Below are 22,111 nucleotides of genomic sequence, written 5' to 3' on the forward strand. Positions count from 1 at the left end.
TTTGTATGTTTTGTAGGTAAATAAATTCACCTTACTATTAACCTATGCTATTGTTTGTTGATAGAAGCAAATTTTAAAAATATTTTAAGCTTTTTTAAAAGTTAATAGTAAAGGATCCAAGTTTGTTTAAATTTGCAAAAGGCATCTTGGCCAATTTTTGAATAGGCATGATAATATGAAGGATAATTAATTATACTGCTGTTTTCGAAATAGGAAACAAAATATAGACTTATTAAACTTTTACAAAATTACTTTAGTTCGCTTTATTACTTTATTTCTTGTAAACGATAGACAGTATGCCCGAAAACATTTGTTACGTTATCATTACCTTCGAAGACCTATTTTCTGAATGAATTTGAACAAGAAGCAGCTGGGGCACGTTTTTCAGTGGTGTTATTACTACCGTAGCACACAAAAAACCGGGTCAATCTGTTCTGTTTAGAAACAAAGAAGAATTTTGAAACGTGACACTACACGGATTTTCCCTAACTTTACCAAGATGTCGATGAACCAATAACTATTTAGTACGACTACATGCAACATAATTCGCTTTAGTTCTTTCTTTTTACAAGATGATAAAACAGTTGTTCGCGACTATCTTCTTAGTAGTAGGGAAATTCTCGTAAACACACTATTACAGATTGGAGCAGCATTTGCACCTGCACCCGCTGAAGAGAAGTGGGTGGTGACCGAACTGATAGAACTTAACCCAGTCTAAGACACGTTTTGGACCTTAAGTTGGGCTACTTAAGTTGCGGTTCGGATCGAAAAGAGACACTCAGCGGGGAGCGGCCATCAGAGAAACACCATGAGAGTGCGACTGACTTTGCTAACGATATGCATTTACCTATGCGCGGCTGCAGCTGAGGATCTGGACTCCATCCATGAGATCCGCAGTGAGGTGGAGGAGCTGATCAAAGGTACGGAGGAGCTAAACCATGGGCTGCAGAAAGTGAAGGACGTGCAGAAGGGCATTGAAGAGAAGTTCAAGCATCAGCGCGACGAGATCGAACTCATTGCTGGATTGGAGGTTGCCATAGCCAAGCTGGAATCGAACGTTCAAAGCAGCTTCCAAGCCACGGCCTCTGGAGTGGGAAATTTGACAGCCATTGTTAACGCAATCCAGGGTCAGAATGAAAACTCTATTAGGAATCTTACCAAAGTGGAGCTAGAAATCAGGAAAGCCCTGGAACAAGTGGCTGCCAATCAGAACAAATACGAGCAGAACCTAAATGAAGTGGCCTCATCCGTCAACTCGCATCTGTCGGAGATTCAGCAGCTGCTATCACAGGCCGTCATAGGGGAACTCATCGGCTTGGACAATAAAGCGAAGGTCCTCCAGGAGCAGCAGCGCAACATCGTGGGTCAAGTGGGATATCTGGGCGAACTTAAGGCTCTGGCAGATCGTGCCAATCGCAAAGTCAATCAATTGGAGTGGGGTCTGGTCATTCTCAACCGCACTCAGTCCGAGAGCCTCAACAGCATCGAGCACACTGTCCATGGAGTGCAGGTGGCCACCTCACAGGTCGATCATAAACTGGCTGCCCTACTGAACAATCAGAAGAACATTGAAAGGACGCTGGATGGCTGCAAGCACAAAAATCCGTCACACCAGAAGCCCCACGAGATCTGGACTCACCCGGAACACGCACCAATTTACAAGTAAGTTTGTATGCCCTACTTCTGGGTGCACACTAAAACCACTCTTTTCATTTTAAGGCCAAAACCAGAGGGCAATCAAGGATACGAGAACGTCTATGCATCCCAAGAAGAGGCTGAATACCTATACAAACTTTGGTATGGAAAGGGCCAGTAGCATTAATACGAAAACTGAAGATAGATGTTTTATGCCATATTCAGAAATTGCTTGATTTCCTATATCAAATCCCAGCATGTCGATTCTATCTATCTTATATAATTGTATATTAAACCGTTCTGTAACACAATGTAATAAACAAGAGTAAATGGAGGAAATCGAACTTTATAAGTTGTATATTGCTAAAAAGTGTTATGTCCAACTTTATATATCAATTGTTGGAAAACTTATAAAACTAGATAAATGCACCTGACATAGAGGAAACCGGCTCTACCTCTATAATTTTGTTGGATCCAATGGATGAACCTGACCATCATCCCGCTCAAACTTAATTATCAGCTGCGACTGATGCTGGTTCCAGTGCTCCGATCGATGTAATTTAGCATTCGTCTTCGAACGGAATTCCTCGACTGACAAATCGATCTCAATTTTTTCGTTACTTGCATCCGGATCGGCGGGGTAAGCATCATCTCCTGGCAAGAGATGCACTAATCCATTTGTACACTTGTGCACTACAGGATGAATCAGCTGAATGCCTTTGACCTCACGCTCTGCTGCAAACTGACGCAGGTTATCTAAAGAGGAGAAGTTTAGGCAGCGCGAAAGTTCATAGAATTGTGGAGGCGGCAGCCAGAGTTCTTTTCTTAGGCTCGCTTGAAGGTAGTCCAATGGGGAACGCCACTACAATAATATAAATGATAGTACATTAAATGCAACTTAAAGGTTTCGCGTATCGCTCTTGTGCCGTATAATATCCCACCCACCTACCGCAGAATCCTTGACCTCATTAGGTTCGATGTGAACCCTGGGTTCCTGTTCCAGGGCAGTCATAAAGAAGGCCGTCTCGAAGCGCTTCTTAAACGTGGACGGCGTGCGCCAGACAGACCACTCGTGAAGTGACCAGACATCTGGAAGCACATCCAGCTGCTTGCAGAGCTCCAGGAACTGGCTGGCATTGTTGTGGACGATGTGCTGCCAGTGGGCGCGGTCAAACTGGTCATAGAACGCTCCATAATCGCTAGTGGAGGTCAATGATTTGCTGTCCCTGCACAGCAGGATACCCAACTCCTCGAAGGTTTCTCGTATGGCAGTCAGCCGCAGAGCTAGGGATCTGTTAGGTGCGAAAATAATGTTACATCACCAATTTCCTAAAAACCTATTTGAGTTGCATACGGATCCAGCGATTTCTTATCTGCCTTGGTGTGGAAAATATCCGGACGTGGACCCTTCACGTGGCCCACGTTCCGCAGCTTAGCGGCACTGAACTCGTTTCTCTGAAAGTGTTCCAACCAGGCAGGCGAACTGTCCGAGGCATCGCAAACTCCGCCAGGAAACACGGATGACTCCGGCATGAAAGTGGACTTCTGCGTGCGTGTAAGGAGGAGGGCCTAGACGAATAGATTACGTCAGAATGGTGAAGCTAAGTTAACGTTAAGCTGCAACTCACATTGTAATCACACGACGTGGACTTTTCAACTTGGTTCTTAGCCAGAAGGATTAAACTTGAGGAGGAGCGAATTTTGGGCAAAAGCCTCGACATATTTAGGTAACACAGCGATATCGATAGAGTGGGTGGTAATATCGATTGCTCACCAGCTGATTTTGTTTACACTTTTGAAATACCCACCACCTGTTGTAGTCAGATGGTGGGGTGGGGTAGTTTATAATTAAAAGAACTTCTGAAATTAATTTAAGTAAATTATTTTATTAAGCCAATAAAATATTTCTAGGTTTATTTATTAATGTGAGTACTTATTTAAATTTCACATTCTATCACTGAAGTCAATGAAATATAGGATTTTAATTCATTCCCTCACCTAATGTCAGAGGTATCCGAGGGTCGAGTCTTTTGACTAATGCGTTAAAGCATTAACAACAAGCTCTTATTGCTTTGAGACCAAAGATCAAAGGTTTGAAAAAGTGGATTTGGAAATTAAATGGATTATTGACTATAATGACTACTAAAACTGGAACTTATAGACCTTCGGCTAGCCTTATTGTAGCCGCCAAAGAGGATTCTTTAGAGGACTACGACTACAGAGTATGTTAAGTATAAGATTATAAGCTCTAAACGTTTGCTGACTGATTGTCTTTTATTAAAGTTATTGTTGATTAAACGAACTGAAAAAACTTCCTATGCATTGAACCATTGCGTCTTTCCTGGCGGCGTCTTCGATCCTATAGAAGATCAATCTGCGAAATGGATAACTTTTTTCAAATCCTTTGGGGTGACCGATGAACAATTAAAAATGTGTAGGCACAATCAGGATTCTCCAAGGCCTGAGTTTCTATCCGGTGGAGACCATATTTCAAGGGACATTGCACTGCGACTGACTGCGCTCAGGGAAACCTTTGAAGAGGTGGGCATCTTGATTTGCACAGAACAGGACGACATACAAAAATGGGATTCTAAATCGGGTCATCCTAGAACCGTGCTTCTCGAGTCAAGCGAACACTTCGAATGGCAACATCGGGTTCACAATGATGCCTCACAGTTTCTGGAACTCTTTCGGCATTATAAAGTCATTCCCAATATCTGGTCTCTTCAGGAATGGTCCATTTGGAGGACAGCAGCCACTGCCAATCGGAAATATGACACTGTTTATTATATCACCATGTTAGATAAGTACACCAGGAATATAAAGCTGCTTCTGGAACCGCACGAGGTGGCTTCGGCCCACTGGTTGAGTCCGATCGAGGCTTGGTCGAGCTCACAGAAAGCCATTATTTGGCTCCCGTTCATGCTGCTCTATGACATCGCTCGTCTGATGAACTTCTATAGCTTTCAGGAGCTTCTCAACTTCTCCCGCCAAAGGAGCTGCAATGGAAGCACAATGGTGCAGCCCGTCTACTATCGCTGCGATGACTGCATGTTTGGAGTTCTTCCTGGTGATGAGCTCTATCCCAAAGAACCAGGCGCTTGTACACAAACAATTATCTTGTCGGGATCGGTGGACGACCTTCATCGAAAGTCCAAGCAATACAATCGCTATATCGTCTACGACTTCCACAAGGTCGTACTGGCCTCCAATATACCGCCCTGCGATGGGCATCTGCCACTGCAGCCTCTTGTCAATAACAAGCTAGCCAAGTTGTAGTAAAAGAATATAGTTTTAATAGAAAATATATATATTTCCTCTTGCGCTACAACAAGTTACCACTATCCAACTCGGTCTGTATGGCGCGGCATGCGTGGCACAAACCGTCCTTGTTCTCCAATCGCTTCTTGGCCAAGCCCTCGAGATCTTGTCCGCTTTTGTACAGGCTCACGCCGGCCTCTGAAACAGATCTGGAGTACTCAATAGCCAGCAGAGTGTCGGATAGTTCGGAGTCCAGTGTAGATCGACAGTGAACACAAGAGGACTGCTCTGGATTGGAATTGACAGCTATTTTGTCGCCAGTTCGGAACACTGTGGATACTGTGGAGGCGAAGTTTTGCTGCAGATTGGCCACAAAGGCTGATGTAAGGTTCTGTAAGCTGGCAGTCTCACCATGCTCCATCCCATAACGTGAGCCTTTTTGAAAATGTGGCTTTAGACGCTGTGCATGTATGTAAAATTGAATCTCCTGCTCAGTTAGGTCCTTGAGAGGTCGCAGCAGCTTAACATCTCCAGACAGCCGATCGTCGAGGAGAGCCACATCCAAGGCGGCACTACCGCCACGACCTAGCGCTATTGCAGTCAGCAGCTGGGTGGCTAAGTCAACACTTATATTAGATTCAAAGACGTGAGTACATTGCAGACACTGAGCCACGGAGCAGATGAGGTTCTTGCGCTGTTGCTGGAGGTAATCCTGGCGAGCTGTCAGACTTCGCAGTTTTTGAAGCTTGTGGATAAGCTCATTGTTTGCGTTGAGGAAAGGACTATAATCCTTGATCCGCTGCAAGGAGCTGGGCAAGGCGCCCAGTTCAATCACATAGAAATCGAAGGGTGCGTATTGTGTTGATAATCTCTGCAGAGCTTCCAAGTCCACAGGATCGCGACCTTGCACTTGCTGCTCCTCCACGTAGACCACACGTGCGTTGCAATGGAGTCTTTTAAACGTGTTCTGTGTTTGCGCGAAGTGCAACATGTCGAGCAGAACGAGCGACTCTGCGGACCCGTCCAGGACAAGAAGCACCTCGGCGTTTCTGGGCAGAATCTTGGCGGCTCCCAGAGCTGCCCGAAACTTGTGCCTCGCATACGCTAGAAAGCATTCCCGGCACTCCGCAGTTCGGAAGTTGAGTTTGTAGAGCTCGCCGGAGTTTACATCGCATTTGCTGCAATTCCCTGGACTGAGGACGATTCCTAATGGTAGGGATTCCACTACCATGGCGTGGGCGGCACCCTCGTCTCCAAAATCATCTTCACCAATGCTGCACATGGCAATAATTTACGTCTAATCCACAACAAAAAGAATTTCGCAGATAAACGAAATGACCAGGGATGAATACGTTGTGAAATGAATGGATACAAAATAGCGGAATTCTAGACAAATGTCTTCTATCTATAATCTATCTATATAGATTATCTATATTTAGTGTCAAAATTAGACGGCAAGCTAGCGCTTTCTTATAATATAATATCGAATATAATATATCCAATATAATTTAAAAAAGCGTAAACCTTTAACTTATATTTTAAACTCATATATTACCTTTAGCTACGGTATAGTCTATAGCTGTCAACACTGTTTCGAGGGCATTCCGTTATCGAAGGCTATCGATATACCTGGCAATATATCGACTACGCAGCCTAGACTCGTCAAAAGCAACCTTGCAACAGGAAAAGTGCAGTGAAAAATATAAAAATAGCTGTTCAAACCACAATTTGTTGTACAAATCTTAATAATAAGTTAAATTTAAGCATTGAGGTATGTGTCTTTGGAGTTTGTGTTGAAAAATGGGCTCGAAAAACCCAAGAAATTTGGGCGCAAAAAACTGGGTGCTGCTAATACGTATGTATGTGAGTTCTGCGTGCCTGTGTGTTTGTGCGCGCTGTGTGTGTGCGTCGTGCTTGTACGCAAGCAAAAAGTATCGGGTAGCAAAATCGAGAAACTTTCTTATTGACGATAGCAGATGGGAAGAAGAAGCAATTAAAAGAAGGAAGGAAAAAGTACGACAAAAAGTAAAATAAACGCCGAAATCCAATTTCAGAGATTAAAAGCAGAAGCAACGGCGGTAACAGGAAGTAAGAAGTTCACCCAAATCGCAGGAGCACAGTCGCCAGAGCGACAGAGGTCATCTTAAAAATAATTTTTCGGGCGTGTTTGCCCCCCGAGCACGATTAACCCCCCACCCAGATTAGCGCAGACCAACGCAAGAAGCCCCCAACCAAAAAACAAAAACAACAGCAGCAGCAGCAAGCAGTAGAAACAACCCGCCTTAGCATGATTCTGGAGAATTCGGACAAGCTCAAGGATTGGCTGAGCGTGGTCCTGGAGCCACTGTAAGTTCTTGAAAGCCGCTATTTCATCGCTATCCCTGGAACTAACCCCGTCACATACCACCCTCCCACTTACAGCTGCGATGCGGACTCCTCGGCCTTGGCGCGATATGTCATCGCGCTGCTCAAGAAGGACAAATCGGATAAAGACCTTAAGCGGATCATGATCGAACAGCTCGATGTTTTCCTGTCCGAGGAGACGACACGTTTCGTTGAACGCCTCTTCGATGCCATTGCCAGCGAGGAATACCTGACGGTCCCTGCTGCCCCTCTAATAACAGCCTCTAGTGCATCCACCGCTGAGCTAACAGTCGACCAGGAACTGGCCCTGGTCATTGATGGGCCCCAGGACGACATCGAAGCGGTTTTGGTTGCCGATTCCCCTCCACCGCCTCCTAAAGATAATGTGATAAAACCCGATAGCAATCAGGTCAAGTTAGAGCAGGCCAGTCAAGATGCCAGGGAAGCTGAGGCCCTAGCTTTTATCAGCCAGGAAGCCGGCATTGCCATGCACGTCCCTACAGATGCCAAGCCAGCCTTTGATGTGAGTTTTAGTGGTAGCTTCGCCTTAGCTGTTTTGTTTATATTTCTAATTTATCCAGCAGCATAAAACCAAAGACTCCCACAATCAACAGTCAGCCTCCAACTACCAACACCATCATGTGCGCAGTGCCAGCCCACCGGGCAGAAGCAGCGGCGTCAGCGGAAGTGGAGGAGGTGGTCCCGGCGGAGCAGGTCTTGCGGCGGGTTATGCTGACAAGGAAAACCAGCCGCGCGACAGTCGACGACGACGTGCTTCCCTGCGATCCCGTTCCCGCTCTCGATCGCGTTCTAACGAGCGCGCTTTTCGGCGGTCCAGGTCACGCGACCGACGGGTGAACGAACGCGAGAAAACTCAACGACAATTCCGTAACAAATCTCCACCAGGCTCGCAGACCGACAATCGCCATCATGGTCGGCGCAACTTTGATCGCCGGCGCATCGGTGGCAACGCAGATGATCGTCCTCGATTTGGCAACAATAAGAGCCGGCGCTCTCACAGTCGGTCAATGTCACCGGAACGAAACGCGCGGCGCAACCAGAACTCCCCGGACCGAGTACAAACAGCCCAAGCTAACCTAATTCCCGCTCCAGTGGCGCCGCCAGCACCCGTTGAGCATCCGGCTTCCCATCCTCGTCAGCGCTGCCGGGACTTTGACGAGAAGGGCTATTGTGTCAGGGGTGAAACATGTCCCTGGGACCATGGCGTCAATCCGGTAGTGTTCGAGGGCATCAACAACACGTCCCTCATGATGTCAATGCGCGAGTACAATCCGGATGCGCCCGAAATATGGGCTAGGAGCGGAGGTCCGCCACCAGGAGCTGGTCAGGGACCAGTGCCTCCACCAACGCAACCAGGACAGACCACCATTAACCCCTTCAGCGGTAATGTGCGACCAACCACGCTAATGAGCGGCTCTGGGCCCAGTCCGATGGGCGTTCCGAATCCCGCTGACTACGCGCGCAATCCAGGCGCTCCGCCGCAGGCGGCCATGATGCCATTCCCTTTCAATCCCACTGCGGTTACCACTCCCTTGCAGCGGCAGCTGATACCTATTCCCGTGGTTGATGGCGCTCCCACGGGAGGCGTTGCTGAGGTTGGTAAGCGACGTTTCGAACTGGAGGATACAGTGGCCATTGCCGATGTGCCAACGAAACGAAAGGTGCCGATCAACAGTCGTCTTGGCCCGCGTGTCAATCCCAACATGCAGCAGCATAACAGTTCGCTGGAGCTGAGGAAGGTACCGCGCGGACTTAACACCATCGCTCATTTGAACAACCACTTTGCTAAGTTCGGAAAGATCGTTAACATTCAGGTTTCGTACGAAGGCGATCCAGAGGCAGCTATCGTGACTTTTTCCACTCATGCTGAAGCTAATGTGGCCTACAGGAGCACGGAGGCGGTGCTAAACAACCGATTTATTAAGGTCTTCTGGCATAACGACAGCAGCGGAGCGGATGTGGGACAGATGAACCAGATGGGCGGCGGTGGAGGAGGCGGTGGACGGAAGAACGCCAGCCAGTACCATCTGCATAACGTTCCGGCAGTGCCAACACCCAATGCGGATGGTGCGAAGATCAGCAATGCCAATCCTCTGACTGAGGCGGGAGCTGGTAACATTGGCACCCCTGCCACGGAACAGGCCAACACAGCGGCTCCGGCATCAATGCGTCTCAAGCTAAATACAACGACAGCTGGCGGCTCAGCTGGAGGAGCAGCTGGTGCGGGAGCACCGGGATCAGGTCGTCCTTTGAACCCTGCCGCCAATGCCGCTAGCATACGCAAGAAGCAGGAGGAGCAGCAGAAAGCAGTTCACCAACTGGCTAACGGGTTGCGCAAACGCAAACAAGAATTGCTCCAGAGCTATATGAAGCAGATGAAGACTGCTCTGGAACTGGTGGAGCGAATGGACCAGCAGGATCCTCAGAGGGCCCCTACTCTGCAGACAATAAAGGTGCTGCAGATGACAATCGACAAACTACGAAAGGAAATCAAGGCCGACCAGGATCAGTTGCAAGCACAAATGCAGCAACAACAGCAGCAGCAACAGCCGCCCGTCAAGAAGACCAAGGAGCAGCAGAAGAAGGAATTGCTTGACATGGAACTGGAGCTAATCGCCCAGCAACAGGAGGGCAACGACACTACAGCCATTCAGAAGCGATTGGAGGAGTTACAGCGCAATCTTGGTGTTGGCTCAGCTGCGAATAACAAGTCTACCCACTATGCACCTGCTTCCGGGGCACCCGGTGGCGGTGCAGGACGCAAGCGTCCGAATCTGCCGGAGGGACCCACTCGTGTCGACAGGCGGCCAAAGGCCATCGTGGTCACTGGCTTTGCGGCCGAAGAGGCAGACTTTGTCCTCGGGCACTTTAAGGTAAGCCTAATGCCGAGTTCTCAAAATGAGATTGTTTGATATTTTTGGTTTTGGATTGCAATGAACATGTATTTTTCGTGTCTTTTCACAGAACTTCGGCGAGATTTCTAAGCATGATGTAGACCGTGAGATTCCACAGTTAATACTCTCATACGCAACCCGTCTCAACGCCGAACAGGCTGTGCTCCGGGGCAAAATGTACAAAGACAAGCGCCTGCAGGTGAGTGAACGACAAAGGCTGCCTCTGCCGTGCGAATTCGGCAGCATATTAACTCTTTGTACAACCACAGATCTCGTGGGCTCCCGTGGTGACTCCCGCTCCAGCTCCAATGGCCGCCCCTGTTGAGAAGTCCGCTGCACCAGGTGACATGTCCGTTAGCCTAGAGAACCCCAAACAATTAATCCAGTCCGTCAGTGAGAGCGAGAGTCTGTTAGGCAGCGACACGCTGCCGGAGCTGCGCCTGGAAGATGAGGAGGAGGATGAGGAGTCCGAGGATCGCTCCTGGCGTCGTTGATCCATCGCCCTCCGCTGTTGAGGCGGCCGGGAAAGTTCCGTGGGGCTCACAAGTGTTAGGAAACCCTTAACATGTATTTGTTGTTATTCTATATCTAACTGCTGAGTGTGTGGCAGTGCTGAGAATGAACGAACACTTTGCACACTTCAATTAAACGCTCTAAATATTACTAATATTTTACTGAACATAAGTTATGAATCGCCTAAAAATACGAATGAGTTTAGCTAAGCCTAAGTCCGAAATAACAACACTGAAACTACAACTTCAACAGCGAAATGCAACCAAACTCCAAGGCTCGATGCGAAAAAGCGCGAGACAAAACATTGGTTAAAGATCGTGAACTACCTTTGTATTTACACATTTTTCACTCTATCCTTTTCTTATATACAAATATATATACGCGGATATATAATTGTTAAGATTTTATGTTGAGTTAAAACGATAAAACACTAAAAGAACAAAAAAATTGCAAAGAAAAAATCCCCAAAAACAAGCGCAATGAAAGTCAAAAAAAGAAAAAAATCGTAGCAACGTGAATGCAAAACAGCAAGTTATATAGAGAGATATAATAAATAAAATAGTTTCGTATTTCAGGAGAAACAATGTCTATTTTTGGTTAAAGGGTGGCAGTCATACCAACAGAGAAAAATTGCTATTTGATTGGTGGTGTTACTTCTAAATTCAATTTTTTCAAAAGGCGCGCCACTTTTTATCGGTGTTACCAGCTGGATTGACAGCTGCGCTGCCAAGAAATCGATGACCGAAGAAAAAACTTCGATAAATTCATCGATGTTCTTCCTCTTCATATGGCGCGATCAAAAGTTTGTTTTTACTCTACTGCGAATTTATTTGAATGAAAGCTGTCTTAACATGTTTTCGCCCCGTCGTCGCCTCACACAGAAGATATTGCGCTAATCCCGGCCAGGCAATGAAGTACTTAAACGTGGCTGAGAAGAACGACGCCGCCAAAACGATTGCCGGCCTGCTGTCAAATGGCGCAGCACAAAGGGTATGCTATTCAATTTGGTGGGAATTGTAGGATGCAAACACAACTTATTTGTTTTCCTGCCCACAGCGCGAAGGCTACTCGGTGTACAACAAGGTCTTCGATTTCGAGGCCCCTGTGCGCGGTCAGAATGCCAAAATGGTTATGACCTCCGTATCCGGCCACATGATGCAGCTGGCATTCCAGGTGTCTTACAAAAATTGGAGAACGGTGGATCCGCGCTCTTTATTCGACGCGCCGGTGAAAAAGGGCGTGGGCTCGGATTATGAGCCTATCAAAAGGACCTTGGAACGCGAGGTGCGCGGCTGTCAGGGATTGATTATCTGGACGGATTGCGATCGCGAGGGCGAGAACATTGGCTACGAGATTATTGATGTGTGTCGCGCTATCAAACCGAATATTTCGGTTTATCGTGCCACTTTCTCGGAGATTACCACGGTGGCGGTGCGTCGGGCTCTGCAGCAATTGGGGCAGCCGGACAAAAGGCAGAGCGATGCAGTGGATGTGCGCACGGAACTGGATTTGCGAACTGGTGCCGCCATCACCCGGTTTCAGACAATGCGCCTACAACGTCTGTTCCCCGAAAAGATAGCTGATAAGCTCATATCCTATGGAAGCTGCCAAATTCCCACCCTGGGATTCGTCGCCGAACGGTACAAGGAGATTGAGGCCTTCGTATCCGAGCCATTTTGGAAGATTAAGGGTAGGAGGAGGATGCAGTACGCATTGGAAAGCTATAAATATTGTATTTCTAGTTCTGCACACAATTGATGACTTGACGGTGGAGTTTAATTGGGCCCGAAACCGACTCTTCGATAAGGAAGCTTGTGAAAACTATTTGCTCCTCTGCCTGGCCGAACCCGATCCTAGAGCGCTCGTGGAGAGCGTCACCGTTAAGCCCAAACACAAATGGCGCCCAACTCCGCTGGATACCGTGGAAATGGAGAAGCTTGGCTCGAGGAAACTCAAGCTATCTGCCAAGGAGACGATGACAATAGCCGAAAAATTATATACCAAGGGTTTCATCAGCTATCCCCGTACGGAAACCAACCAGTTCTCCAAGGAGTTCGCTCTGGCACCACTAGTTGAGATGCAAACGGGTCACCGCGACTGGGGAGCATTTGCCCAGCGGGTGATTGAGTGGGGACCAAATCCTCGAAACGGTAACAAATCGGATCAGGCCCATCCTCCAATTCATCCCACCAAGCTGGCAGAAAGTAAGGGAATCTTTATTTTAATCTAAAACCGAACATAACATACCCCTTTCTCCTAAAGACCTGCAGGGAAACGAGGCGCGAGTGTACGAACTGGTCGTCCGGCACTTCCTCGCCTGCGTCAGCAAAGATGCAGTCGGCTCCGAAACCCTTGTCCATATCGACATTGCCGGTGAGAAGTTCACGGCCAATGGTCTGGTTATTCACGAACGAAACTACCTAGATGTTTATGTTTATGACAAGTGGAGTGCCAAGCAGATCCATCACTATGAAAACGGGCAGCGTTTTGAGCCCACGGAAGTGTCGCTCCACGAAGGTGCCACCACTGCCCCGCCCCTGCTGACCGAAGCGGATTTGATTGCACTGATGGAAAAGCATGGGATTGGTACAGATGCCACGCACGCTGAGCACATAAACACGATCAAGGAACGCGGATACATCGGAGTGCTGGATAAGGGCTTTTTGGTACCTGGAGTTATTGGAATGGGACTGTATGAGGGATACGATGCCATGGAGCTGGCCCTTGCCAAGCCACAACTTCGTGCTGAGTTTGAATTGGATCTGAAACTAATTTGCCAGGGGCAGAAAGATCCCAAGGTGGTCCTGACCGAACAGATAGCCAAGTACAAGCAGGCCTATCAGCAGATTACCGATAAGATTACCGCCATGGACGCCAAGATATCGGCTCGCATTAATGAGACACCAGCTGCCAATTCTGCGGTGCAGGAAGGAGCTGATGGAAGTGCTCCAAGTCACGGCATCATCCAATCGATCTTCCAGTGCCCTAAGTGCAATGAGGCTCCTCTGGCCCTAAAGCCAAAGAAGAACCAGCAGGGCTGGTACATTGGCTGCAATAACTTTCCCGACTGCAAAAACGCAGTTTGGCTTCCAACGGAGTGCAAGGACGCATCTGTGCTGGACGAGTGCTGTCCCACCTGTGGCGATGGATACCGGATGCTCAAGTTCCGCCTGAGCACGCCTTACTATCGCGGGGTATTTGGTACTCCCAGCGGTTGGTACAAAACCTGCTTGCCCTGCGATAATCTCTTTCGCACCACGTTCAACATTAATTTGGACTCGGTTAAGAAAGTGGGAGGCATTGTGGGTGAAGTGCGTGGTGGAGGAGGGGGTCCAGGCCCAGGACCCGGTGGCGGTGGCTCTGGCAGAGGAGCCGGCTCTGGTGGATGGAGCAGCGGACCTGGAGGCGGTGGCTCTGGCGGAGGCGGCGGCTCTGGAGGATGGGGCAGCGGAACTGGAGGCGGTGGCTCTGGAGGATGGGGCAGCGGAACTGGAGGCGGTGGCTTGGGCGGAGGAAAGGGCAAGAAACCTGGCGGCGAATCTAAAAAATCAGCTACAAAAAAACCTCCGAACGAACCCAAACCGAAAAAGACGAAAGAACCGAAAGCGGCACCCAACAAAAAGACTAGCAGCAAATCGTCTGGCAGCATACGGAGCTTCTTTACAAGTGCGGCGCCTACAAATTCCGCCAGCAATGGACTAGATGAGTTTTTCGATAGTAACGATGGCTTTGAGGACGCCATGTTGGCTGCTGCCGAATCCGTGGAATCGAGTAGCCAACCCAAAACCATTAGTATGGTCCCTCTTGATGACGACATAGCCGCCGCTTTTGCAGCGGATGATGATGCTGAATTCGAGGCGTTGGTAAACGGCGGAACCATGCCCACCGAATCCAATGGGGACCAGCAGCTGGACAAAAGTCTCTCGGAATGGATAAAGGAGCAGGACAAAGCGGACGAGAGGCCCATGCTTTGGGGAACTCGGGAGCGAGCGTCGTTAGGTACTGCTGCTCCCACTCCTCCTCCGAAACCGGCAGCTAAACGACCGAGATGGGACAGTGTCGAACGGGATTCCACACCACCCTCTTCGGTTCCGGAATCCGAAACAGTGCTGTGTACCGGATGTCAGCAGCCAGCTCGCCAGAACACTGTCCGTAAGAATGGACCCAACCTAGGCAGGCTGTACTACAAGTGTCCCAAACCGGATGAGTGCAACTTCTTTCAGTGGGCTGATGAGCCACCGTCGTCGGCCAAAAGCAAGAATTCCACCGGCAGTGCACCACAAAGCACAACATCCTGGGGCTCCAATCGAGTGGTTACCCTGCCTAGCATTCAGCAGAGCAACTCACAGCGTGGCCAATCATCTATGCGATCAAACTCCAGCAGTACTGTCACCATTACTCAAACGAAAACCAAACAGCAGGAGAGGAATACAGCGACTCCAGGCGACGGAGAGGAGGTGATGTGCAACTGTGGGCAGTTGGCTAGCCAGCTGACGGTCCGAAAAGACGGACCAAACCAGGGTAGACCCTTTTATGCCTGTCCCACGCGGGAGAAGTCATGCGGTTTCTTCAAATGGGGAGATGAGGACCAAAACCAAGGTGCTAGCAGCACCTCTTGGGGCTCGGCTAATCGAAATCCCCCTGGACGCAGTCAGCCCACAGCTATTACGTCCGATGGTCCCAAAACGAGACGCTGTGGTCTCTGTCGCAAGGAGGGACACACAAGGAACAAGTGTCCACGCAAGGATGAGTTTGATATGTAGTCAAGCGACGTGGATATTGCCACAGAACGGATGTGGGAAGATGTATTTGTATGTACATTGTATAAAGTGAAAATAAAAAAGTTGTTTTTATGAAATAAAACCAATTATTAACTATGGAATATTAACTAATTTCATAATTGAAACACAGCTAGGAAAACACTTGCTTCTAGATTTTATAAATATTAAACATTTATTGGAGCGAGCTTCATTTATTGCGCAGATTAGAGGGATTAGGACCAGTTCTGAGTCCCCTCTCAACACATAAACACTTATAGCGAGGATTGGAATGGTAAATGGTTAGAGTTATTTAAACTTATATACAAAGTTCATAACGTCAGTAGGGAGCACATCAAAAATCAAAGATGCTCGTAAACGGGCTTAGAGATAATAAAGTTGGGCAATCTCGATGAAATGTCATTCCTTGTGGTTATATATATTTATATATAAACATATACTCTCCTAATCCTATTTTGGATAAACGCTTTTACATTGCATTTTCGTTTTGGGTATACAATAAATATTGAATAGGTTTATTTATTGGAAGAAGTAAAATTCGAAAACACTCACACTTACTGTAATTAATCTTTTGTCCGAAGTAAAATTGGTTTAAAAAATATATAAATAATGGTAATAAATAATTGGTTAACTAAATTACTAAACAGTTTGAGATTCATTGGATTGATAGCGAGTCCGTAGGAAATACCATTAAGTACAGTACGTTTGCTTAAATTAAAGATAACATTTGCGATATTGAGCCTAAAATGGGCAGTACGATATTGGGATTGTAGATTTTCGAATGGTATAGGTACAGTTCAACAGGTATGGAAGTACATTTCCAGTTCCCCTCATTGCCCAAGATCAGGCTTCCGGTTATGACTTCAAGAAGGTTTTTATATCGATTGGAATGATAGTGGTTTCAAATGATTCCACATTTAGATTTCGACTTCAGGCGTGAACTGGCGTCAGAAGTAGATCTCCTCTTCCTCGGGCTTGGCTCGAGGAGCTGTGCCAGTGGCCACAGCGATTCCTGCCGTTCTTGCAATTCCTGTCCGGCTGCTCGTTGGAGTGCGAGTGTAGTGGGCCACCGATTCTGCTCGAGCTACGGGGGTCTGGGTGGGAGTTGCGGTGGTCGTTGCCTGCTGGATGATCGCCGGCGAGCTTCCTGTTCGCGAGTGCTGCGGCACCATTCCCGTCGTGGGCGTCGTTGTACAGTTCGAGGGCGTGGCTGTCCTCCGGTCAGCCAACTTTAGAGGGAACATCTGCTGCACACTGCCGGCGGAGATGTAGGGTGTCGGTGATGCGCTATTAAAGCTGGCGGACTTGTCTACGCGGGAGCTAGAAGTGCCGCTGGACGAGAGCGAGGAGAGCTTCATGGGCAGCTTTTGCTTGACCAGAGTGGGGTTGACTTTGGGCGCATTATTGGCGCTGATCAAATTCACAGGCGGAGTTTTGCAGCTGGATGAGCCACTCAGCCATTTCTCCTTACGTCGATCAAAGGTTCCACCCACACTGGGCGTGCTGCTGCCCGTCCCACTTCCACTTAATCCATTGTCTGTCTCGTGGCTGTCATCCAACAGCGCAGCAGGTGGAGGATGATTGTTGCTGACCGGTGGCAGGGGAGTGCTGGGCGACAGCAACAGACCCTGACTGGAGAGGAGCTCCATCTTCTTGTACAGCTGTTCACGCTGCTGGCGCACATCCTCCTGCTCGGCTTTGATCTGTTTCTGCAACTGCAGCTGTTGTGCCCGCATCTCGGCGAGTTCCTCCTGTTGCTGCTTCAGCTGACGCTGCCATGCGGTCTTCTCCTCCTGCTGCTTGTCCTGCAGGTTACGCAGCTCCTCCAATTGATCCTTGTGCGTGTAGGCACTCGAGCGAGGACTCTCCCTGTAAAGGGCCAGCTGGAGCTGCAGGTTATTGATGGTGGTCATCTGCTGGGAGATGACGCACAGCAGAGTCTGCAGATGGTGCGTCACCTGTAGCACCGCATAGTTGTTCTCTAAAGGCTGCTCCGACACCGAGCTGGACCCACTCTTTGGTTCTCGCTTCTCTTCCAATTCCTGAAGGCGGGGTGTTAGCACTAGCTTGGAGGCCAGCTTGCCGCGCTTTTCGTCGAAGCCAGCAAATGTTTCCGCCCGCTTGGGCAGAGTGGGCGAAGCGTACTGCTCACTCTGCTTTTCGCCGACACTACTCAGAGTCCTGGGCACCGGCTGACCTGTGGCCGCCGAGTAGATCGTGGAAGCCAACTGGCTGATGTCCTGCACCGTGTTGAGCACTCTGCGCCACAGCTCCGCCGTGTCACAGTCGGCACTAACGAGATCCTTGTATGAGCCGAAGGCCGCCAGGAAGTTGGCTGCACTGCAACTGGAATTGGTGCCGGCCACATCTCCAAAGGGCTGCTGCTCCTTGAGCAAATTGAATTGAAGCATCAGTTTCTCCTCCAGCAGTAGCGCCTGTTCAATGTCCTTTTGTCGCATCTTCTCGATGGTCTCCCTTTTGTTCACTCCGATTCGCAGCTTCTCCTCCGCCGTGAGATCCTCCGCCTCGATTATGTCCGTTGCGGGACAGTCAAGCACAGCCTGACGGATGGTCTGAATCCAAGTGTTCTTGTCCTTTGGCGTCTGCACTTTCAGCTCGTACATTTCTGGGAAATCCGGATTGGAACTGATAATATATATTCCCCGGGATTCGGTGCCTGCCTTTTCGCGGATAAGCAATTTCTGGAGAGGAACCACTCCAGCCTTGTGCTCCGGCGTGAAGAATGAGTACTTGTTGTGACCGGAGTTCTCGCTCAGAAAGCACAGGCAGTCGGTGAGCACCACAACAAGGACAAGCTGCGTCTTAGCCCTGCCCTGCATGAGGGTGGCCAATCCATCAAATTTCAGACGACGTCGCGACTCCACACCAAGCTCAGTTTTTCGGAAAGGCTTATTTTTGTAGATAGCAAAGGATTTGGCATCCACGCGACCATAGATTTCCAGCTGTCGTTCGCGCAGCTCTTTCTCCGCCACACACGCATCCACATCGACCAGAAGAGATTTGACCAGGTTGAGGGCATGCTGAAGCTTGTCTGTCTCCAGCTTGTTATCCCTGGCGCTCTTCAGCAGCGGCTCGATGAGCAACGGGTATTTGGTAAGGCGCTGAGTCACGAACAAGATGCATTCGGGGATGCCCTTCTTCTTAAGCAACGGATTCTGTAGACAGTGCTTGTACCATTCGGCGAAGCTTGGCTCGGTTAGACAGAGCTTAAACTGGTCCAGGGCGCTGCGATGATTGGCGCAGAACTCTCCGTAGGCCAGACGCAGGCATTGCGCCTGCTCCAGCGAGAAGAAATCGAGCAATATGTCCGCGATGCTGTCCACCATATGCTGTTCGCGTTGCTTCAGTCGCAACTGGCGCAGGAAGCAGGTGTGCAGATCGGTGAGCTGTTGCAGGCGCGGAAACATGCTGTTTAGGTTGAGTGATGGAAAGTGCCGCTCCAGACTCTCAACGAACACCTTCTGCATGACGATCAGTGTCTGGCAGTGGTGTTTCTCGGTCATAATGAACTCATAGATATGTTCCTGCCGCTTGATCTGCAGATCCTTCAGCGTCTTGAGTAACTCCCTAGGCACATTGGGTGTCCAGGAGTCGTGCTCCTTGAGAACGATGCCTAGAACGGGATCGGCTCCCAAGTCTTGTGCTTCGATCGGCGCTTCGTTGAGAAACTGCAAATCGGAACGTATCAGAGGCTGATCCTCTGGGTTGCTAAAAGTGCTCGCATCCGGCCCGTCGTAGTAATCCTGGCCGCCGCCCATTTTCTTCACCTTGCACTCAAGGTGATGTTCCTTGATCTGCGCCAGTGTGATTGCAGCACCGCAGACGTCGCACGCACTAAGCTGGCCTCCCACCAACGACTTCGTTTTCGCCTTGGGCTTCTTTTTGCGGAAGAATATAGAACCGCGCTTGGGTCGCTTCTCTACGGTGTCGTAGACCTCGATTTTTGCGTGCGCCCGCAAGAGGCTTTGATTCTCATCCTCGCTGTCCGTGAGGTGGCGCGCGATCGCCTTGATATCCTCCTTGGCTATAATTGAGCTCGTCGATATGCTTTTCTGCAGCGGTATTCTGCTGATGATCTCCGTTGCCAGGCTTCGCTTGGCAGCAATCCTCTCGAAGTCACGGGCCAGCTCCGCCTCGTTTAGCGAATGGGTCGAAATACCTGCGAGTAGTCAAAGTTAGAGAGTCGGTCCGTTAGCAATAACTAATCGCAAGGGGTTTCTGATAGCTTTGGTCGGAGCTACCAATACCAAAACACTATATGGGCTTACAGATAAGGGGGTTTTGTGGAATTCCACATCGAAACGAAGCTAACTTGGTAGTAGCCCCTACTCTTTGGTTGAGTGGCATATTATTTTGAGCAATCAATTGGCAAAATTTATTGACTTTATTAACGATATCTTATCATACATATTTTCCCATTTTTTTTCCGCGAGTCCCACGGTCACACCTCTACAATATTCTACATTCTACAATAATTTAAGATTAGGGCTTGTAGTTTCTAGTGAATCTGCTTGGAACAGAGAAGTTATTCTGTCGAAAGGTCATAACTTTTCACTTGGAGCCATTTAAGTTTAGTACGTTACCACGGCACCATATTTGAAAGCTATTGAAATCGGATTGTAAAGCTAAATGGGAAGAATTTTCATTATACTGGAGGCATAATTTACCATACGATGCGTACATAAGTACAAGCGAATGTTTCATTGCTCACTAGGAGAATACGAGATAGAAAATTTTCAAAGAGTACCCGGATGCGTCCTTTAAGTTCAGATAACTTAAAATCCTTTTTAGAAGATCAACAGATAAACCTAATAAATCAAGTTTGCTTACTAGAAGAGAATTATTTATAAAGACAAATGCTTTACTAAAGTCAGTGTAGATGACACCTGTTTGAATATTATTTCTGAAGCCCTGTATTACGAAGGAAGTTAGCTCCAAAAGGTTATTGGTTGTTTATCTGCGTTTCTGCTGACATGGTGATATAATTGACCTACAAAGGCGCTGCAAATGAGTAGTGATAACATTTTCAAAAACCTTTGGAATAGCCGACAATTTAGAGATTCCTCTGTAAAATCCATTTCCGACTTAATTTTGAATGCATTTTTGTTTAGTATTATTTTAAACTTTCAACACCTAAACACTTTTGTCTAAATAATTAAATAATATTGGCAAATTTACCTAATCAACAGGGCCAGCCATGTTGCAGGTATACAAATATCTGAACTACTATTGCATTGCACACTTATGGCTTTGCCAACCCACCCCCGAAACCTTAGTGCATATCTACCTCCAGTGCTGTTCCTGGCCGACCTTCGTCGCTGCTCGGTGACGCGAATGGTTTCCTGCTCCTCGCTGTCCAGGCTGGATAGGCTGACGCTCTTGTTGGTGCAGTCGCCAGCGCCGCTGCCATCGTCCACGGCTGTCCAGGATTTCCGGCGGTCTGTGTGAAGAAACTGGCACTGCTGCGGTGCCGTGGAAGACCACATGGCGTAGTTGGAGCCACCGGACGCGGGACCCGTGCCCGTCCCCGTAAGATCGGGCAGCGAAGTACTCAGTATAGCTGCGCTGAGCAGTCCATGATTGGCCAAGCTGCCGTCCTGCATGTGCTGGCTAGGCGAGGAGGAGTTCTTCATCTGGACGACCGTTTCGCGGATGTTCTGCAGCTGGCTCAGCGTGTCCTCGAATATGTTGTTGTACTTGGAGGCCAGGGCGGGACTGTGTGGCGTCACATTTATGGTGGGTATCATGTTGTTGTTATTGATGGTGTTGCTGGCAGGATTAGATGCTGGTGGCGGAGCAATGGGGGCGCGCGCTGGACCAGGAACGGGTGCGTTTATTACGGGTATGCAATAGTTCTGGCTTTCGATGGAGGCGCCTCGGTTGGTAGAGCCACCATTAACCAGCGCTTCCGAGGACTCGCTGCAGTTGGAGTTCAGAAAATCGGTGACCACATCATTGTCGCTGTCCTCGCCCGCGTTGTCCATAATAGGGTCTACTGAATTCTCTGCGTTTTGGGCCAATTTCCTTTGTTTAGCGACTGTGTTCTATTTTACAGCTGGCTGCCTAGAAAAAGAAAGTTTCAGTATACAACGCACACACACTCAACCGCGACGGGCACCATACATGCATATATGTGTGTACATACGTACATATACACTTGTGTATGCACTTGCTTTTTGCTATTTATTGATTTTCCCGCCACCCCCGAAAACACCTTGTTGCGCGACGTAAATTGTTGCGCCTTTTTCGAAGGACGTCACTTGTCCTTGCACCAACAACAACCACAATAACAGCAGCCACACAACAGCAGTGGAAGCAACAACAGCAACAACAACGGCAGCTCAGCAGCATCAACAGCAGTGCGTGGGCGAGGGGAATGCGTGAGTTTTAAACGATAAATTCGAACGGGTGCTTCGCGTGCGGGAAAGGGAATACTGGCCGTTGCACTTAACCGAAAACTAAACGGAATCTTAAGCTAGTGAGATTTCTGCCAGCGTTTTAAAATTTAAATGCGATTCGAGCTGGGGTTGGAACTTATATCGATGCTTACCCGATACTATCGCCAGCAGTCGGGCAGTGTGACCATGACGGCGGCACACTTTACATTTAACAGCGCTGTCGCTA

General features: G+C 48.5%; 7 protein-coding genes across 14 annotated transcripts, besides 1 other annotated feature; 4 read left to right on the forward strand and 3 right to left on the reverse strand.

Annotated features, from left to right (window-relative positions):
- The first annotated feature begins 774 nt into the window (after positions 1-774).
- Positions 775-1,976, forward strand: CG13083 (uncharacterized protein). Its single transcript, NM_206005.2, has 2 exons — positions 775-1,662; positions 1,720-1,976. The coding sequence occupies exons 1-2, from the start codon at positions 809-811 to the stop codon at positions 1,814-1,816; spliced, it is 951 nt and encodes a 316-aa protein (NP_995727.1). The 5' UTR covers positions 775-808; the 3' UTR covers positions 1,817-1,976.
- CG10194 (uncharacterized protein) lies at positions 1,967-3,389 on the reverse strand. Its single transcript, NM_136129.3, has 4 exons — positions 3,264-3,389; positions 2,990-3,204; positions 2,585-2,927; positions 1,967-2,497 (listed from the first exon to the last, which is right to left on the reverse strand). The coding sequence occupies exons 1-4, from the start codon at positions 3,354-3,356 to the stop codon at positions 2,093-2,095; spliced, it is 1,056 nt and encodes a 351-aa protein (NP_609973.1). The 5' UTR covers positions 3,357-3,389; the 3' UTR covers positions 1,967-2,092.
- Positions 3,390-3,546: 157 nt separating this feature from the next.
- On the forward strand, positions 3,547-4,964 carry CG18094 (uncharacterized protein). Of its 2 annotated transcripts, none has more exons than NM_001273655.1 (2): positions 3,547-3,857; positions 3,919-4,964. In NM_001273655.1, the coding sequence occupies exons 1-2, from the start codon at positions 3,771-3,773 to the stop codon at positions 4,912-4,914; spliced, it is 1,083 nt and encodes a 360-aa protein (NP_001260584.1). In that variant the 5' UTR covers positions 3,547-3,770; the 3' UTR covers positions 4,915-4,964. The 2 variants fall into 2 exon arrangements, with proteins under 2 accessions (NP_001260584.1, NP_609974.3); NM_136130.5 differs by having other exon boundaries at positions 3,708-3,857.
- Positions 4,932-6,538, reverse strand: Ctu2 (Cytosolic thiouridylase subunit 2). 2 transcript variants are annotated; one of them, NM_001273656.1, is made up of 2 exons: positions 6,452-6,538; positions 4,932-6,193 (listed from the first exon to the last, which is right to left on the reverse strand). In NM_001273656.1, the coding sequence occupies exon 2, from the start codon at positions 6,176-6,178 to the stop codon at positions 4,961-4,963; it is 1,218 nt and encodes a 405-aa protein (NP_001260585.1). In that variant the 5' UTR covers positions 6,179-6,193; positions 6,452-6,538; the 3' UTR covers positions 4,932-4,960. The 2 variants fall into 2 exon arrangements, with proteins under 2 accessions (NP_001260585.1, NP_609975.1); NM_136131.4 differs by lacking the exon at positions 6,452-6,538 and having other exon boundaries at positions 4,932-6,248.
- On the forward strand, positions 6,536-11,263 carry swm (second mitotic wave missing). 4 transcript variants are annotated; one of them, NM_001273657.1, is made up of 6 exons: positions 6,536-6,667; positions 6,951-7,242; positions 7,318-7,783; positions 7,842-10,154; positions 10,246-10,374; positions 10,445-11,263. In NM_001273657.1, exons 2-6 carry the CDS (start codon positions 7,184-7,186, stop codon positions 10,667-10,669), a joined length of 3,192 nt encoding a protein of 1,063 aa, NP_001260586.1. In that variant the 5' UTR covers positions 6,536-6,667; positions 6,951-7,183; the 3' UTR covers positions 10,670-11,263. The 4 variants fall into 4 exon arrangements, with proteins under 4 accessions (NP_001260586.1, NP_609976.1, NP_724201.1 ...); NM_136132.5 differs by having other exon boundaries at positions 7,845-10,154; positions 10,445-11,120; NM_165304.2 differs by lacking the exon at positions 6,536-6,667 and having other exon boundaries at positions 6,853-7,242; positions 7,845-10,154.
- Positions 11,264-11,452: 189 nt separating this feature from the next.
- Top3alpha (Topoisomerase 3alpha) lies at positions 11,453-15,553 on the forward strand. Its single transcript, NM_078878.3, has 4 exons — positions 11,453-11,678; positions 11,745-12,378; positions 12,431-12,892; positions 12,951-15,553. The coding sequence occupies exons 1-4, from the start codon at positions 11,523-11,525 to the stop codon at positions 15,449-15,451; spliced, it is 3,753 nt and encodes a 1,250-aa protein (NP_523602.2). The 5' UTR covers positions 11,453-11,522; the 3' UTR covers positions 15,452-15,553.
- Positions 15,554-15,619: 66 nt separating this feature from the next.
- On the reverse strand, positions 15,620-22,049 carry cyst (cysts). 3 transcript variants are annotated; one of them, NM_136133.5, is made up of 3 exons: positions 21,637-22,049; positions 20,775-21,550; positions 15,620-19,646 (listed from the first exon to the last, which is right to left on the reverse strand). In NM_136133.5, exons 2-3 carry the CDS (start codon positions 21,469-21,471, stop codon positions 16,414-16,416), a joined length of 3,930 nt encoding a protein of 1,309 aa, NP_609977.1. In that variant the 5' UTR covers positions 21,472-21,550; positions 21,637-22,049; the 3' UTR covers positions 15,620-16,413. The 3 variants fall into 3 exon arrangements, with proteins under 3 accessions (NP_609977.1, NP_001260588.1, NP_724203.2); NM_001273659.2 differs by having other exon boundaries at positions 21,611-22,049; NM_165305.5 differs by having other exon boundaries at positions 20,775-22,049.
- Positions 19,953-20,558: a mobile genetic element.
- Positions 22,050-22,111: the final 62 nt, after the last annotated feature.

Source organism: Drosophila melanogaster, chromosome 2L (genome assembly GCF_000001215.4).
Source record: "Drosophila melanogaster chromosome 2L".
Taxonomy (NCBI): domain Eukaryota; kingdom Metazoa; phylum Arthropoda; class Insecta; order Diptera; family Drosophilidae; genus Drosophila; species Drosophila melanogaster.

What these genes read in the sequence shown, in the direction of transcription:
- CG13083 (NM_206005.2), top strand. Translation starts at nt 809, where the DNA reads ATGAGAGTGCGACTGACTTTGCTAACGATATGCATTTACCTATGCGCG. An exon ending in GAACACGCACCAATTTACAA is followed by an intron (nt 1,663 to 1,719) that starts GTAAGTTTGTAT and finishes TTTCATTTTAAG; the next exon opens with GCCAAAACCAGAGGGCAATC.
- CG10194 (NM_136129.3), bottom strand. Translation starts at nt 3,356, where the DNA reads ATGTCGAGGCTTTTGCCCAAAATTCGCTCCTCCTCAAGTTTAATCCTT. An exon ending in CCACGTCGTGTGATTACAAT is followed by an intron (nt 3,205 to 3,263) that starts GTGAGTTGCAGC and finishes CTATTCGTCTAG; the next exon opens with GCCCTCCTCCTTACACGCAC. An exon ending in ATGAGGTCAAGGATTCTGCG is followed by an intron (nt 2,498 to 2,584) that starts GTAGGTGGGTGG and finishes ATATTATTGTAG; the next exon opens with TGGCGTTCCCCATTGGACTA.
- CG18094 (NM_001273655.1), top strand. Translation starts at nt 3,771, where the DNA reads ATGACTACTAAAACTGGAACTTATAGACCTTCGGCTAGCCTTATTGTA. An exon ending in TAGAGGACTACGACTACAGA is followed by an intron (nt 3,858 to 3,918) that starts GTATGTTAAGTA and finishes CTTTTATTAAAG; the next exon opens with TTATTGTTGATTAAACGAAC.
- Ctu2 (NM_001273656.1), bottom strand. Translation starts at nt 6,178, where the DNA reads ATGTGCAGCATTGGTGAAGATGATTTTGGAGACGAGGGTGCCGCCCAC.
- swm (NM_001273657.1), top strand. Translation starts at nt 7,184, where the DNA reads ATGATTCTGGAGAATTCGGACAAGCTCAAGGATTGGCTGAGCGTGGTC. An exon ending in AGCGTGGTCCTGGAGCCACT is followed by an intron (nt 7,243 to 7,317) that starts GTAAGTTCTTGA and finishes TCCCACTTACAG; the next exon opens with CTGCGATGCGGACTCCTCGG. An exon ending in ATGCCAAGCCAGCCTTTGAT is followed by an intron (nt 7,784 to 7,841) that starts GTGAGTTTTAGT and finishes TAATTTATCCAG; the next exon opens with CAGCATAAAACCAAAGACTC.
- Top3alpha (NM_078878.3), top strand. Translation starts at nt 11,523, where the DNA reads ATGAAAGCTGTCTTAACATGTTTTCGCCCCGTCGTCGCCTCACACAGA. An exon ending in GCCATTTTGGAAGATTAAGG is followed by an intron (nt 12,379 to 12,430) that starts GTAGGAGGAGGA and finishes TTGTATTTCTAG; the next exon opens with TTCTGCACACAATTGATGAC. An exon ending in TCCCACCAAGCTGGCAGAAA is followed by an intron (nt 12,893 to 12,950) that starts GTAAGGGAATCT and finishes TTTCTCCTAAAG; the next exon opens with ACCTGCAGGGAAACGAGGCG.
- cyst (NM_136133.5), bottom strand. Translation starts at nt 21,471, where the DNA reads ATGGACAACGCGGGCGAGGACAGCGACAATGATGTGGTCACCGATTTT. An exon ending in GGCCAGGAACAGCACTGGAG is followed by an intron (nt 19,647 to 20,774) that starts GTAGATATGCAC and finishes GACTACTCGCAG; the next exon opens with GTATTTCGACCCATTCGCTA.